At 43.2% G+C, this 15,343-nt stretch overlaps 1 protein-coding gene and 1 long non-coding RNA gene across 2 annotated transcripts in view; both read left to right on the top strand.

Annotated features, from left to right (window-relative positions):
- LOC146507506 (uncharacterized) overlaps nt 1-15,343 on the top strand; it is a 138,279-nt gene that overhangs the window by 22,856 nt on the left and 100,080 nt on the right. The window lies entirely within an intron of this gene.
- The window catches only part of LOC146507507 (protein NLRC3-like), a 35,312-nt gene that overhangs the window by 13,701 nt on the left and 6,268 nt on the right, over nt 1-15,343 (top strand). The window contains exons 2-7 of the mRNA XM_085181563.1: nt 3,139-3,255; nt 5,297-5,375; nt 5,538-5,724; nt 5,805-7,605; nt 8,117-8,290; nt 9,122-9,295. Of these exons, the coding sequence (XP_085037689.1) occupies nt 3,139-3,255; nt 5,297-5,375; nt 5,538-5,724; nt 5,805-7,605; nt 8,117-8,290; nt 9,122-9,295 (2,532 nt within the window). The remainder of the gene's footprint in view (nt 1-3,138; nt 3,256-5,296; nt 5,376-5,537; nt 5,725-5,804; nt 7,606-8,116; nt 8,291-9,121; nt 9,296-15,343) is intronic.

Below are 15,343 nucleotides of genomic sequence, written 5' to 3' on the forward strand. Positions count from 1 at the left end.
ACTCCCACTAGGTTTAAATCTGGGACTCCCCACCATTTGACCTTAGAACTGAAGAAGCTTCTCGGATGAGAGGTGAAACGTCTTCAAGCAACTTAAAGAAGTCCAGACGCTTTTCTTTACAAGCTCCTTTGACTACGATGACCTGGATGACTGAGAACCTTCACAGACATATAGCCACTACAGTGACCATACAAACGGTGAAAAAATATTGCCATAAACAGTTTATTTTGCGACACCACAAAACAAACGATAGCGTAAAATGAAATGATAGACATTTTTATATTGTCATCCGATACATATCGTTATATCGAACAGCCCTAGTCAAGAGTATCGAACGCTTCACTAAGGTCTAGAACAGGGGTCAGCAACCATTAACAACTAAAGAGCCATTTGGACAGGGTTTCCTCGCAAAAGAAAACACTGGGAGCCTTATCTAAAATGAAAATAACACTGTATATATTGTTTTTTTTTACCTTTATGCTTAGTGTGAACAACTAAGGTGTGTTGCTTATGAAATCCCTGAAGTGATACAGATAAAATAACATTTTATTTATGTAATTAACATATTTTGAACTCTTAAAGAAATATAACAAAAGGAAAGACACACAGCTGAACTAAAATGATCCATGTATGTTATATGTTGTCCAGGGTGTATTTATACAAAGGATGTTATATCGCCTTTGGGCTTTTGGAGCATTGACCTGACTTTTAAAAAAATAATTGGAAAAAAAGCACTATGCTGCTAAAAGATGAAAATTAGATATTTGCAAAATTCTGCCTAAATATGTATTTTACCAGGTTAATGTGTGTGGCAGAGCGTGGTCTGCAGCGCCGCTGCAGACACTCCTGAGCGGCACCCACAATCACGCCTCGCCGCCTTAACGTCTGTCCTATCTATGTTGTTGTGTTGGTATGTGTCAGGCTGTGAGCTGCAAAGCTAAAGCCTATTGTATACGTACAGCAACCGTGTGTGAAAAGTGGTCAGATGATTATTGGTAATTTTTTTCTTTAATGATTAAAATTTTATTTGTAAAGTTCAAGAATTCATTACTAGTTAACGCTAAAGGAATGGTTGACTCAACAGAGCTCTGACTTTGTCAGCCTGGCTACAGAGCTGAAGAAAAACCTAGGGTTGTTCTTATTTTCTTCAATCAGTGCTGAATAGTAAGATGTTCTGGCTTTACAGAGGGCTTTCTTATAAAGAAAAAAACTATTTCTCCAGGCTAAATGATGATCTTCTAAATTTGTGACACGCCATTTCCTCTCCAGCTTACGAGTTATCTGCTTTAGGCTATGTGTTTGAGAGTTATACCACGGAGTCAAGTACTTCTGATTTAAGGCCTTATTTTTTACCGGAGCTACAGTATCCAGAGTCGTACACAGTGAGGAGGTAAAATCATTAACAAGATGATCGACCTCTGTTGGAGTAGTGTTCAGCGTGCAGCACTAGACAGCGCTCTTTATTGCAATCAAGCTAGTTGTATGAAGGAATACTTTAATTGAAAATTTGGATCCAATTTAGGATCCATCAGAAACTTGAACATGAATCCCCAACTGTGTGTCCTTAAAGACTGACCTGCCCAGTGATCACCTTACTGATTTTAACCCTTTCACGCAAACTGGTCACTACAGCGGACAGCTATTCAAACGCTGTTTTCTTGTATTTGTGTTAGTGTTGATGGTATTCTTGCACATAAACCACTACTGATTCATAGAGAGGAGAGAGACTGAGGAGTAATGTGTAAGTTTAAACTTTTTTTCATTGCACTAGACAGCAACAGAAGTAACTAATGTGTTACCACATTAGTTTAAAAAACAAATAACAGGCTGTGTGGATTCCTTCCACCTGTCCTCACCCTCCTCCTGCTCCACACAAGAGGGACTCAGTGCAGGACTTTTTAGCAGACTCCTCTCAGCACTTGGCTTCAGAAAACAGAGTTCCAAACACAGGTTTTATTGAAACTTTAATCTGTTTGTAAAATCATTCTTGTCTAAACCAACAAAGTCCATCCCACACCTGCTTGGTGAGCCAAATCCTAACTGCCTATATGTAATGCAAAGATTTGCAGTGTTGGACGCAAATGTCTTTTGTTTTATGGTCCCAAACAATCTGCTAGGTACAAACCAAAACCTACATGCACACATACTTTTAACACATCCAGTGCTGTCAAACTAACAGTAAGTCTCCAGAACCACTGACAGTAACTATAGAGACGTTTACAGAGTTGATTTACTTAATGAAATCCTCTTCCTTAACCCTGCAGATACTGCTGTGAGATTCATACGGGACGTTTATGAATCGGAATAATCTGTCTGTAATTAATTCTTCACTTCTGATTGGTTCTGTCCCTGTTAATTTGGAAAATCAATCAGTAATACTACTAATAATGTTCAACAGTTAACTGTATGAATTTGAACTGGGCCTAATTACATTGTGATATTAGAGCTGAGTGTACTCATATTGATCAGAGTGAGAACAGCAGCTAAAAATATCTAGATTTACCCTGAAGGAAATAATTTTGGCTAACTTGTTGCTGACACAGATCAGGAATAAAAGCAAAGATGAATTGGACCGGGGAGAGAGATTTTTTTTCTTCTAAAATACTGTTTTTTTGTCTATCCTGGTATTGCGATTCATAAATTAGTATGCTCCGTGTATATTTCTATGTCTTCTATTTTCCATAAAACAGCATATTTATCTGCTTAATGTTGTCACAATGGTGTTTTATTTAAGGGCTTCCAGTTATAAAATGCTCCTGCAAATCTAGACTCTGGTCTTAGCTATCTGTCAATGTCACATGGTTCAGTCTATGTATTTGGTCTCTGAGCTGTAACAATCTCCATCCTCAGCCTTCTCTTTAACTGACCCAGAGGAGTTCCTTTATTATATAAAACATATCCAGCATGTACATTTAAACTCCTGCTGCTCACAGTAGGACCATCAATAGTCCTGCACAGTGTAAATGACGGTGTTTACCTCTGGGTGGTGCTCTGTTCTTACACTGCCAACACTAGTTTGGGGTTTCCTTCCGCTCATGCTCAGCCTGAAAACAAGTTTCTCTTTGGGAAGACGAAGGTATTCTACATTTTCATTCACTTCTGTGGCTGCAAATGAAAAACACATTTTTCTTCTAACAGGATCAAAGGGAGACCTGCTGGACCTGAACTTGAACCCAGCTGTGTGTCCTTAAAGAGTGACTCGTCCAAAGATGACATGATTAATTTTAAATTCCTGCAGGTGTCTGGTGCAGAGAGGTGAGCTGTTAGTAACATGAATTCTTTGATTTAACTGCTTAATGTTATTGGATATAAATTGCAGTGTAAACACAACATTCCCTCAATGCCATTTAAACTGTCTCTTAAAAGCAGAAGGTAACTGACTGAAAGACATCTTATTTGGTTTCCTTCAAAGTGGTGAAAACAAAAATTTTGAGGTGCTGCGGAGAGGCTTTGTTTGGTGAGAAGTCTATCATAAATATTAATATTGCATAAAATCCTGAAAAAAATCTAAGAATGGAAAAAAGCTTTAATTGTTACAAAACTCGAGCCAAAGAAACTCATTGATCAGATGTGTGTCCTCCTACAGAGAGGTAATGCGTGTCTAAATGTTGTTTTGACTGAGTGTTTGTGAAAAAAATCCTCCATGTTTAATGTCGGCTTAGCTCTTTTTCACGCACATTTCTATGTTCATATGTTCAGTGGTGTGTGTTGCAGTTGTGGAAAGGGATGAACTAAAATAGGAAATTAACCTTGATGAAAACCAACACCAACAGACCAAATTCATCGGGCACAAAAAAACTCAGCAGATGCTACACAAAAACAAGAAAGTCAAAAACCCCAGCAAACTTAAAAAAGTGAAATTGTGTTAAAATGAAACAGAAATTGGTCTTTAACCATAGACAGCATATGCATTGACAGAAAGTCAAAGGACTACAATAAAAGAAGACTTGGATTTTCTAAGCTAAAAAAGAAGATGAACATTTAACTATGGTGTCATAATAAAATTATACTGACAGGATCAGAATCAGAATCAGAATTTATTTGTCACACACAGGTTGCCCCGCAGTAAAATGAGACACCCCCCCCCCCCCCGACCTTACACACATACCACAGACATTACATGGGGGTTACAAGTCGGAGATCGGCAATTACGGAAAAAAAAACACTGAAATGTGCACACAACGGGAAGGTACAAGAGGGAAAAAAGGCAACACAGCAGACATCCTGCCACTGCACCGACTCGCCAGCGCGGGCCCAGACCCGCCTCGTGTTCCCAGGAGGTAACAAGCATCGAAGGCGTTGGAAAGGGAAGGGGAGATGAGTGAGTGCTTATCAGTGTAAGTGTGTGTGTGTGTCCATAGTTCAGCTGAGACAGTGTCCTTCGCCCTATCAGGCTAAGTAAACAGTCCTCCAGCCAATCCAGGTGGCCTTGCATGGGATGGGGAGAATAGTCATCACACAGTCGTTATCAGGGAGTGTTTGTCCGGCTTCAGCCTTGGGCCTGTGCAGCTGGCGCCATGGTGGTGTCTGCATTTTGATCCCGAATTTGTTGATTTTTTGAGAATTTTCAAAGCTGATCTTTAACGCTCTGATGCTGGTCTCTCGATCTCCCGTTGGAGAGCCGCGAGCCTCCCCATGATGGTATCAAACTTCTGATCCGTGGTGTTATCATTCTTTTGATTCTGAGACCTCACAACTGCAGTGATCCGTTCTGTGATGTGATCCAACTTTCGCTCAAGGTTGTCATTTTGAGCAGGGCCCTCTCTGATGTATCCCACCATACGCTCAATGGTGTTGTTTTGAGCCTTCACAGCAGCTGTAAGCGTCTCCAAGGTGTTAACCATGCTGCGTTCGTTGTGAGAGGTCGCGACTCGTCCCGTCGCTTCGATTCCAGCGGGCAGCCTTGGGGGGGGTTTGAACAGCCGGTTCCGCTCTCTCAATTCTCCGATAAGTCAGGGCCATGCCAGCTCTGATCAGCAAGAACCCTGTTATCATGGTTCCGAATAGATAGATATCTTCAGCATCCTCGATCGACAGTCCCGCCAGGCACATGACTCTCCAGTTCTGCCACCCGTCCATCGTGTATCCGGCAGGGAAAGTCCCTCCAGGGCACTCGGGCTCTCCCGAGCCCAGACTTCTCGTTGAGAAGAGGGTGTCAATAGCATTCAGAGACCAGTTGACCAAATCCATAATTCTCTTTTAGGTTTTAGAGAACGACAGTGAGAGACTGCACATGAGAAACAATTGTGTCTTTGACAGATTTAATGTGAAGAAATTCTTCATGGTTCCTCCACAGAGTGGACCAGCAGAGCTCAGAGGTTCCCTGTGGTCAGTCTGCCCAGCAGCATCAAACACAGCTGGACTCCATATTTATGGTCTGTACATGTACAACAACTACTTTTACATCTATTCTGTTCGCAGTCATCTCCATGCTGCTCTTTGTAGACCAGTGGATTATCAGTGTGTCCAACATGGATCTGATTTTTGGTTCCATGATGTCAGTCTGATTGGCTCATTCATAAAGTATTGTTTTCCAGCTGCTGGAGGACAACATCATCACTTTTGTGAAGAATGAGCTGAAGAAGATCCAGAAGGTTCTGAGTCCAGATTACCCAGAATGCTTAGAGAGTCAGTGGAGCAGCAGCAAAAAGGCATTTGTGAAGATCACATTGAACTTTCTGAGGAGAATGAAGCAGGGGAAGCTGGCTGACCGTCTGCAGAGCAGTAAGAGGATTTCTACCTTTTTTTTTAAATGAAGTGTTTATTTCCATCTCCAAATGATATTCTTCGTTTATTTCATTTAGAACTTCAAGATGCAGTTTGTCAAACTGAACTAAAATCAGCCCTGAAGAAGAAGTTCCAGCATGTGTTTGAGGGCATTGCTAAAGCAGGAAACCCAATGCTTCTGAATCAGATCTACACAGAGCTCTACATCACAGAGGGAGGGACTGCAGAGGTCAATGATGAACATGAGGTCAGACAGATTGAAACAGCATCCAGGAAACCAGACAGACCAGAAGCAACAATCAGACAAGAAGACATCTTTAAAGTCTCACCTGGAAGAGATGAACCAATAAGAACAGTGCTGACAAAGGGAGTGGCTGGCATTGGGAAAACAGTCTTAACACAGAAATACACCCTGGACTGGGCTGAAGACAAAGCCAACCAGCACATCCAGTTCATATTTCCATTCACTTTCAGAGAGCTGAATGTGCTGAAAAAGGAAAAGTTCAGCTTGGTGGAACTTGTTCATCACTTCTTTACTGAAACCAAAGAAGCAGGAATCTCCAGCTTTAAAGACTTCCAGGTTGTGTTCATCTTTGATGGTCTGGATGAATGTCGACTTCCTCTGGACTTCCACAAAACTACAATCCTAACTGACCCTAGAAAGTCCACCTCAGTGGATGTGCTGCTGATAAACCTCATCAGGGGGAAACTGCTTCCCTCTGCTCACCTCTGGATAACCACACGACCTGCAGCAGCCAATCAGATCCCTCCTGACTGTGTTGGCATGATGACAGAGGTCAGAGGGTTCACTGACCCACAGAAGGAGGAGTACTTCAGGAAGAGATTCAGAGATGAGCAGGCCAGCAGGATCATCTCCCACATCAAGACATCACGAAGCCTCCACATAATGTGCCACATCCCAGTCTTCTGCTGGATCACTGCTACAGTTCTGGAGGATGTGCTGGAAACCAGAGAGGGAGGACAGCTGCCCAAGACCCTGACTGAGATGTACATCCACTTCCTGGTGGTTCAGGCCAAGGTGAAGAAGGTCAAGTATGATGGAAGAGCTGAGACAGATCCACACTGGAGTCCAGAGAGCAGGAAGATAATTGAGTCTCTGGGAACACTGGCTTTTGATCAGCTGCAGAAAGGAAACCTGATCTTCTATGAATCAGACCTGACAGAATGTGGCATCGATATCAGAGAAGCCTCAGTGTACTCAGGAGTGTTCACACAAATCTTTAAAGAGGAGAGAAGACTGTACCAGGACAAGGTGTTTTGCTTCATCCACCTGAGTGTTCAGGAGTTTCTGGCTGCTCTTCATGTCCATCTGACCTTCATAACTTCAGGTATCAATGTGATAGAAGAACTACAAACAACAGACACCATATTTTCTACAATATATGACAGAACAAAACAAAATTGTCTTCACCAGAGTGCTGTAGACAAGGCCTTAAAGAGTCCAAATGGACACCTGGACTTGTTCCTCCGCTTCCTCCTGGGTCTTTCACTGCAGACCAATCAAATTCTCCTACAAGGTCTGCTGACACAAACAGGAAATAGCTCACAGACAAATCAGGAAACAGTCCAGTACATAAAGAAGAAGCTCAGTGAGAATCTGTCTACAGAGAAAAGCATCAATCTGTTCCATTGTCTGAATGAACTTAATGATCGTTCTCTAATGGAGGAGATCCAGCAGTCCCTGAGATCAGGAAGTCTCTCCACAGATAAACTGTCTCCTGCTCAGTGGTCAGCTCTGGTCTTCATCTTACTGTCATCAGAAAAAGATCTGGATGTGTTTGACCTAAATAGATACTCTGGTTCAGAGGAAGCTCTTCTTATGCTGCTACCTGTGGTCAAAACCTGTAAGAAAGCTCTGTAAGTAAATAGGATATAATTTTAGTGTTTCATAACAACAGAGAAAATGTCAGCATCTTGTGGCTGTAGTCTTTTTTTTCTGTTTTGAGAACTTCTTTCTTCTAAATCAGATAGCAAATGAAGTGGAACTTAATTGGTGCCCCCTAATCTGCTTCCTGAAAGTAGATAGTTTCTTGCCCAAGTATGTTTGGCATGCAGAGGGATTGAACCACTAACCTTCTGATTAGTAGGTTATCTACTGTAGCCTCTCTCTCTCTCACTGACTGACTGACATAGGAGGTAGCGCTATAGTAGATAACCTACTAATCGGAAGGTTGGTGGTTCAATCCCTCTGCTTGGCAAACACACTTATTTTTTTTAAACAATGGTAAATTTTTCATTTCTTTTTTATTTGCCCACAAATTATGCTGAACACTGGAAAATTTAGTATTTCTTTATATTTTGAACCAAGACAAAAAACAATGAGATTTTATGGAAATACCACTGTTGTTGTTTGTTTTTTGTTTTCCAGACTGTGTGTCTCCAACTTCTCAGAGACAGGCTATAAAGCACTGACCTCAGCTCTGACCTCCCAGTCCTCCAGTCTGAGAGATTTGGACCTGAGTAACTCCAAACTATGTTATTCAAAAGTGACACTCTTATCTGCTGCAGAAAAGGGTGTACACTCTAACTTGAATATTCTTAGGTCAGGTCAAGTGGTATTTTTTTGTTTTTTATCAGTTTAGGCAATTAACTAATTAATTAGCAAGTGAAGTTCATCCCTTATTATTATTGTTATTATTTGTCTTAATAAGTCAGCAAGGATTCCTGGAAAAAACAGGTTTAAATATGACTTAATGTATTATATCCTCGCTCTATCCTAAACATAATTTAACATGAGTGTTTGTTGTCTAAGGAGCATGGAAGGAAAAAAGCGTCTGGACTTTGTGTTGCTCGAAGACGTTTCACCACTCATCTGAGAAGCTTCTTCAGTTCTAGGGTCAAATGGTGGAGAGTCCCAGATTTAAACCCTGTGGGAGTATCCCTCCGAGAGGGACAATCGAACCCCTATTGGTCCTCTACCTAAGCACATGAGCCAAGGTGTGAAAACGGGTGTAGGCCGCAATCAGCCAAGGTTTTGGTTGAGCTCATTGTGAAACCTAGTCCCACCCTATCATGTGATTTCCTGAGGTTAGATGGCCCAGGATGTGAGTGGGCGTTAATGTGTCTGGGAAGGGATCTCAGAACCGAAACCTTTGCTGATTATGGCCTACACCCGTTTTCCCACCTTGGCTCGTGTGATTAGGTAGAGGATTAAAAGGGGTCCATTGTCCATCTTGGAGGGATACTCCCACAGGGCGTAAATCTGGGACTCTCCACCATTTGACCCTAGAACTGAAGAAGCTGAAACGTCTTCAAGCAACTTAAAGTCCAGACGCTTTTTTCTTCCAAGCTCCTTAGACTACGATGACCTGGATGACTGAGAACCTTCATGGACATCATTGTTTGTTTTAATGATTCTCTTTTATCCTTTCAGACTAACTCACTGTAACTTCTCAGAGAGAAGCTCTGAAGCTCTGTCCTCAGTTCTCAGCTCCCAGTACTGTAGTCTGAGAGAGCTGGACCTGAGTAACTGTGATCTGAAGGATGCAGGACTGAAGTTTCTGTCTGTCGGAATACAGACTCCAAACTGTACACTGGAATCTCTCAGGTCAGAGTTGAGACTTTTCACTGCTGATTATGCAATAATATAAATAAGATTTTAATTAAACAGGTAACCTTTAGTTACATCTGGTTTGGAGGATGGTGGATACTGGGTAATGGGTAGAGCTGGATACCATCACTGATTTCTATAATTGATTCAATTCAGATTCACAAGGCCCCAGTTTGATTCGAATCAGGCAAATTTTGTCTCAGACAGTCACAAATGTTATAATTCTGATCATGCAGGAAGTGTGGGGGTTTTTTTCGTTTGTTTTTTTTGTCGTGGTGGAAAAAAACAGTAACTGTAAGAGGGAATTCAAGACGATGTTTATGTAAAGCGAAATATGAAGCTTAGTTTTGATATTCCTTAGCTGGTGGTTCAGTCATATTTGGTTGGAGAGTGATGAAACTTACAGCTTCAGAATCTAGAGCAAAAAAGACGTAAACACAAAGCGCAGACCTGATGCAACAGAATCTGTGAGCTGTTGGCTTTCAGTCCCGACGGTGGGTCCATCTGTCAAAATGGTGAGAAAACAGATCAAGCTCGAATTACAGGCCTGCTTTAACTGTACTGATTGGTGTATCTTGATGCATGCTCAATCATGTAGTTAAGTAAATCCCCAAAAGTTGATTCTGTTCATCTGGATGTAGCGTTTTCAGGGGTAGAAACGTTTTGTCACGCAGCCAAATGACTTCTTCAGTTTCACCTGACTGCAGGTTTCCCCAACCTCGTAAACAGTACATTTGCATAATGACTGAAACTAGCACCACAGAGGGAACAATGGACTGTGGCCTTAGTTCTTTGAACATTGATCACTGGCCATGAGTATCATTCACAGAGAGTTGGGGAATGGCTGCAATCACAGCATTGTAAGATGGTGAAAGATGTACCCTTAGACCGCCTCCTCGATTCATTGATGGTCTTTCCTTTTTCACATAAATGGCCTCCTTGACTCTGCGCCAAACCAGCGTTCCTCCGTGTCCAAGATGTGTACATCCTCATCATTGAAAGAGTGTCCACTGGCCTGTAGGTCTAAATAGACTGCAGAGTCCAGGCCTGACGAGGTGGCTCTTCTGTGTACTGCAGATACAATAATAACCCTAGCTTACAGCAAAACTTAGACAACTTCGAAAGGATAAGGAGGAACGCTACAGGAGTGGGCACAGAATTCTTTACAACCACAATATTTCCAGTCTCGAAGAAACCATCTATCATTGTGTTAAATGACTATAGACCTGTCACCCAGATATGTCTTCTCCTCTGCTCTTCTGCCTCTACACAAATTCAATTAAATTTTATTTATATAGCGCCAAATCACAACAGCAGTCGCCTCAAGGCGTTTTATATTGTACAGTAGATCATACAATAATAGATATAGAGAAAAAGCCAACAATCATACGGCCCCCTATGAGCAAGCACTTTGGCAACAGTGGGAAGGAAAAACTCATTTTTAACAGGAAGAAACCTCCGGCAGAACCAGGCTCAGGGAGGGGCGGCCAACTGCTGCAACTGGTTGGGGTGAGAGAAGGAAGACAGAGTAAAGAAATGCTGTGGAAGAGAGCCAGAGATTAATAACAGATATGATTCAATGCAGAGAGGTCTATTAACACATATTGAGTGAGAAAGGTGACTGGAAAGGAAAAACTCAATGCATCATGGGAATCTCCCAGCAGCCTACATCTATTGCAGCTTAACTAAAGGAAGATTCAGGGTCACCTGGTCCAGCCCTAACTATATGCTTTACCAAAAAGGAAAGTTTGAATCTTAAAAGTAGAGATAGTGTCTGTCTCCCGAATCTAAACTGGAAGCTGGTTCCACAGAAGAGGGGCCTGAAAACTGAAGGCTCTCCATCCCATTCTACTTTTAAATACTCTAGGAACAACAAGTAGGCCTGCAGTGCAAGAGCGAAGTGCTCTGATAGGGTGATATTGTACTACAAGGTCATTAAGATAAGATGGGGCCTGATTTTTTTAAGACCTTTTATGTGAGGAGCAGGATTTTGAATTCAATTCTGGATTTTACAGGAAGCCAATGAAGGGAAGCCAATACAGGAGAAATATGCTGTCTCTTTCTAGACCTTGTCGGTACTCTTGCTGCAGCATTTTGGATTAACTGAAGGCTTTTCAGGTAGTTTTTATGATTTCCTGATACCATAGATACCATATTTCTAAGATTTTCAGGGCAGAGTAACATAACCTCAGTTTTATCTGAATTAAGAAGCAGAAAGTTAGCGGCCATCCAGATCTTTATGTCTTTAAAACATTCATGCAGTTTAACTAAATGGTGTGTGTTATCTGGCTTCATGGACAGATAGAGTTGGGGGTCATTGGCATAGCAGTGAAAATGTATGCTGTGTTCTAATTATACTGCCTAAGGGAAGCATGTATAACGTAAACAGAATTGGTCCTAGCACTGAACCCTGTGGAACACCATAATTGACCTTAGTGTCTGAAGAGGACTCTCCATTTACATGCACAAATTCATTGAAAGAGTGTCCGCTGGCCTGTAGGTGTAAATAGACTGCAGAGTCCTGGCCTGATGAGGTGGGTCTTCTGTGTTGTGCCATCCGCTTCGCTAAAGGTTGCTTGGTTTCCCCGATGTGCAAAATCCATCAATCCTCCTGGCACTTAACAGCGTACATTATGTTAATCTGTTTGTGTCTGGGGATTGATTGAAGTAATTTTGAGGCTGCAGATCTGGATGTTCTCGCTTGACACTCTGACATCCTCCATTAGCTTTTGGGGAGATTTGATTTTTGATATGAAAGGAAGGTTGGAGATTGGCCTGTAATTAGCTAAGACGGCTGCGTCTAGAGATGGCTTTTTGAGTAAAGGTTTAACTTCTTCCTGTCATGTGTTGCTCTGAGGAGCCACATCGCAGGAGTTGCGATTTAACAGAGGATGTGTCCGGGGAATCTAGAGACACAGAAACACATGTTAACAGAGGACATGAACGATAGGGTTTGACTTGTGAAACATGAAATACATTACTGATATGCATGGTCCTGGGGAGCTTGAGGTGCATGGAAGGGGGATTGACAATGGAGTCTATTTCAAATGGTCCAATAAAGGTGGGGGAGAGTTTCTGTGATTCTCTTCTTAGTGGTACGAACCTAGTCCAGAGCCAAACCCTTTGTTCGGGGGAGTATGCCGGGGCCGGGGTCTTGTGGCGATCCACCAGTTGTTTGTTTCTGTCCGCAGTGCGAAGTAGGTCAGCTCTTGTAGCTCACCATGCGCGCCAACATCGTTGCAGGTGCTGCTGAACAAAGGGCACAAAGTGCTCGCCTTCAATTGCAGAAAACGGGGGGGAGTTGATACCCCAGGGAGGCCTTGAACGGAGAAACGCCTGTGGCTGACGAGGTAAGGCTGTTGTGGGCGTACTCCGCGTACTCCACCCATGTCAGTTGCTCACTCCAGGTGGTTTGATGAGTGGATGGCAAGCAGCGGAGAGCTGCCTTGAGTTCTTGGTTGGCCTGTTCTGCCTGACCGTCTGTGGATGAAAACCTGACGAGAGACTGACCTGGGCCCCTAAGGAGGTGCAGAACCCCTTCCAAACACACGAGGTGAACTGTGGACCCTGGTCCAAAATTATTTCCGCTGGGATCCCTTGGAGGCGAAACACATGGGTTGACAGAAGCCGGGCGGTCTTTAGGGTGGTAGGGAGCTTGGAGAGAGCAACAAAGTGGGCGGCTTTAGAAAAGCGATCGACAATAGTGAGGATAACTGTGTTACCTGATGACGGCGGAAGACCAGTGACGAAGTCAACAGTAATGTGGGACCATGGGCGGCTTGGCGTAGGTAGGGGATGATGTAGGCCAGCAGCGGGCTTGTTGACGGTATTATTCTGGGCACCGGTTAGGTAGGCGGCGATGTATTCCTGGACGTCCTTGGCAAGTGTAGGCCACCAGGTGAACCATTGAATGAAGGTGATGGTGCGATGAATGCCCGGGTAACAGGTGAGATGGCTCCCGTGGGCCCATTGTAGCACTCGTGACCGAACAGACGTGGGAACAAATAGTAATCCAGGGGTGCCAGTCCCTGGATCCAATTCCGCCCGCTGTCCGTATGGCGGACTTGATCTCCCACGACAGGGCTCATCATTACACATGTGGGAGGGAAAATAGGAGACTCATGGGTCTTATCCTCTGCGGCTGTGAATTGGTGGGAAAGAGCATCGGGTTTGACGTTCTGAGAACCAGGCCTGTAGGTGATAGTGAAGCGGAATCTTGTAAAGAACAGTGCCCACTTGGCATGTTGGGCGTTTAGCCGACCGGATGTATTCGAGGTTCTTGTGGTCTGTCCATACTCCATAGGGCTCTGCTGTGCCTTCTAGCCAGTGGCACCACTCCTCCAGGGCGACTTCGATTGCCAGCAGTTCCCGGTCCCCGATGTCGAAGTTCTGCTCTGCGGGAGAGAGACGACAGGAAAAGTAAGCACAAGGGTGGAGCTTACCCTCTTGTTGCTGGGAGAGAATGGCTCCAACTCCTACATCCGAATCGTCTACCTCCACTGAGATCCAGCTGCCTGAGGATGGGGGCCAAAGCAAAGCGTTTCTTTAGCTGCGTGAAGGCCTCCCGAGCTCGATCGTCCCAGCAGAAAGGTACCTTAGGGGAAGTTAAACAGGTTAGCGGAAAAGCAATCTTACTGTAGTCACGAATGAACCTCCGATAAAAGTTGGTGAAGCCCAGGAACAGTTGAAGCTGCTTGCAATTAGGTGGAGAGAGCCAGTCCAAGACCGCTTGTGCTTTAGCTGGATCGGCTCTTAATTGCCCCATTCAATGATGTAGCCCAAGAATGACACAGTAAGGCAAGGCAAGGCAAGGCAAGTTTATTTGTATAGCACAATTCAACAACAAGGTGATTCAAAGTGCTTTACAGAGACATTAGAAACAAAAACAATGATTTAAAATTGATTAAGGCAAGCAAACTAACAAACAAACACAACAGTATATAAAATCAAAAATCAAAACAGAACAGTAGATAAAATCAGTAGTTAAAATATAAGTTTTGAAATTTAAGCTTAAAAGTGTGGATTTGGGGCTTTATTCAAATGCAGCTGAGAACAGGTGAGTCTTCAACCTGGATTTAAATAAACTGAGTGTTTCAGCTGATCTGAGGCTTTCTGGGAGTTTGTTCCAGATATAAGGAGCATAAAAGCTGAATGCAGCTTCTCCGTGTCTGGTTCTGATTCTGGGAACTGATAAAAGACCGGATCCACATGACCTGAGGGATCTGGAAGGTTCATACTGGGTCAGGAGGTCACTGATGTATTTTGGTCCTAAACCATTCAGAGCTTTATAGACCAGCATCAGAACTTTAAAGTCTATCCTCTGACGGACAGGCAGCCAGTGTAAAGACCTCAGTAGTCACATGAAACTCGCATTTTTCTCCTTTAACAAACAGGCGATTTTCCAGGAGGCGTTGTAGGACTTGTCTGACTTGTACATAATCAGAGACAGAGCGGGAGAAGATGAGAATGGTTTGTTTGGTTACGGAACAGGACCATGTATTTTTGTTTGGTTGGTTGTTGGTTTTCTCTGTTTTCTTTTATTGTTCTAGAGTCTTTAGCTTAGAGTGTAAAGCACATTGACACTACTGTTGTTGTGTCAAGGTGCTTGACACTGTTGTTGTGTCAAGGTGTGGGGCGCTGGAGCCTGTCAAAGCTGTCTTAGGGCGAGAAGCGGGGTACACCCTGGACAGGTCGCCAGTCTGTTGCAGGGCTAACACACAGAGACAGACAATCATTCGCACTTACATTCACTCCAGCATTCACACCTATGGGCAATTTAGATTGATCAATTAACCTATCCCCACTAACTACATGTCTTTGGACTGAAAATTGATCAATGTTATTGTTATACCGTTCTGAGGGTTACCTCAGAAAGGTATGAAGGAGCAAGACCGTTTAGGCATTTATAAGCCAACATTAGGATTAGGCAGTCGCCTGCGTAGCAGTGAAAGGATATCTCATGTTTTCTAAGAATAGAGCCCAAAGAGAGCAAGTAGGAAGAAAACAAGAGGATCAAGGACTGAACCCTGAGGCACCCCCAAGAAA

This window comes from Neolamprologus multifasciatus, chromosome 12, assembly GCF_963576455.1.
Source record: "Neolamprologus multifasciatus chromosome 12, fNeoMul1.2, whole genome shotgun sequence".
NCBI classification, from domain to species: Eukaryota; Metazoa; Chordata; class Actinopteri; order Cichliformes; family Cichlidae; genus Neolamprologus; species Neolamprologus multifasciatus.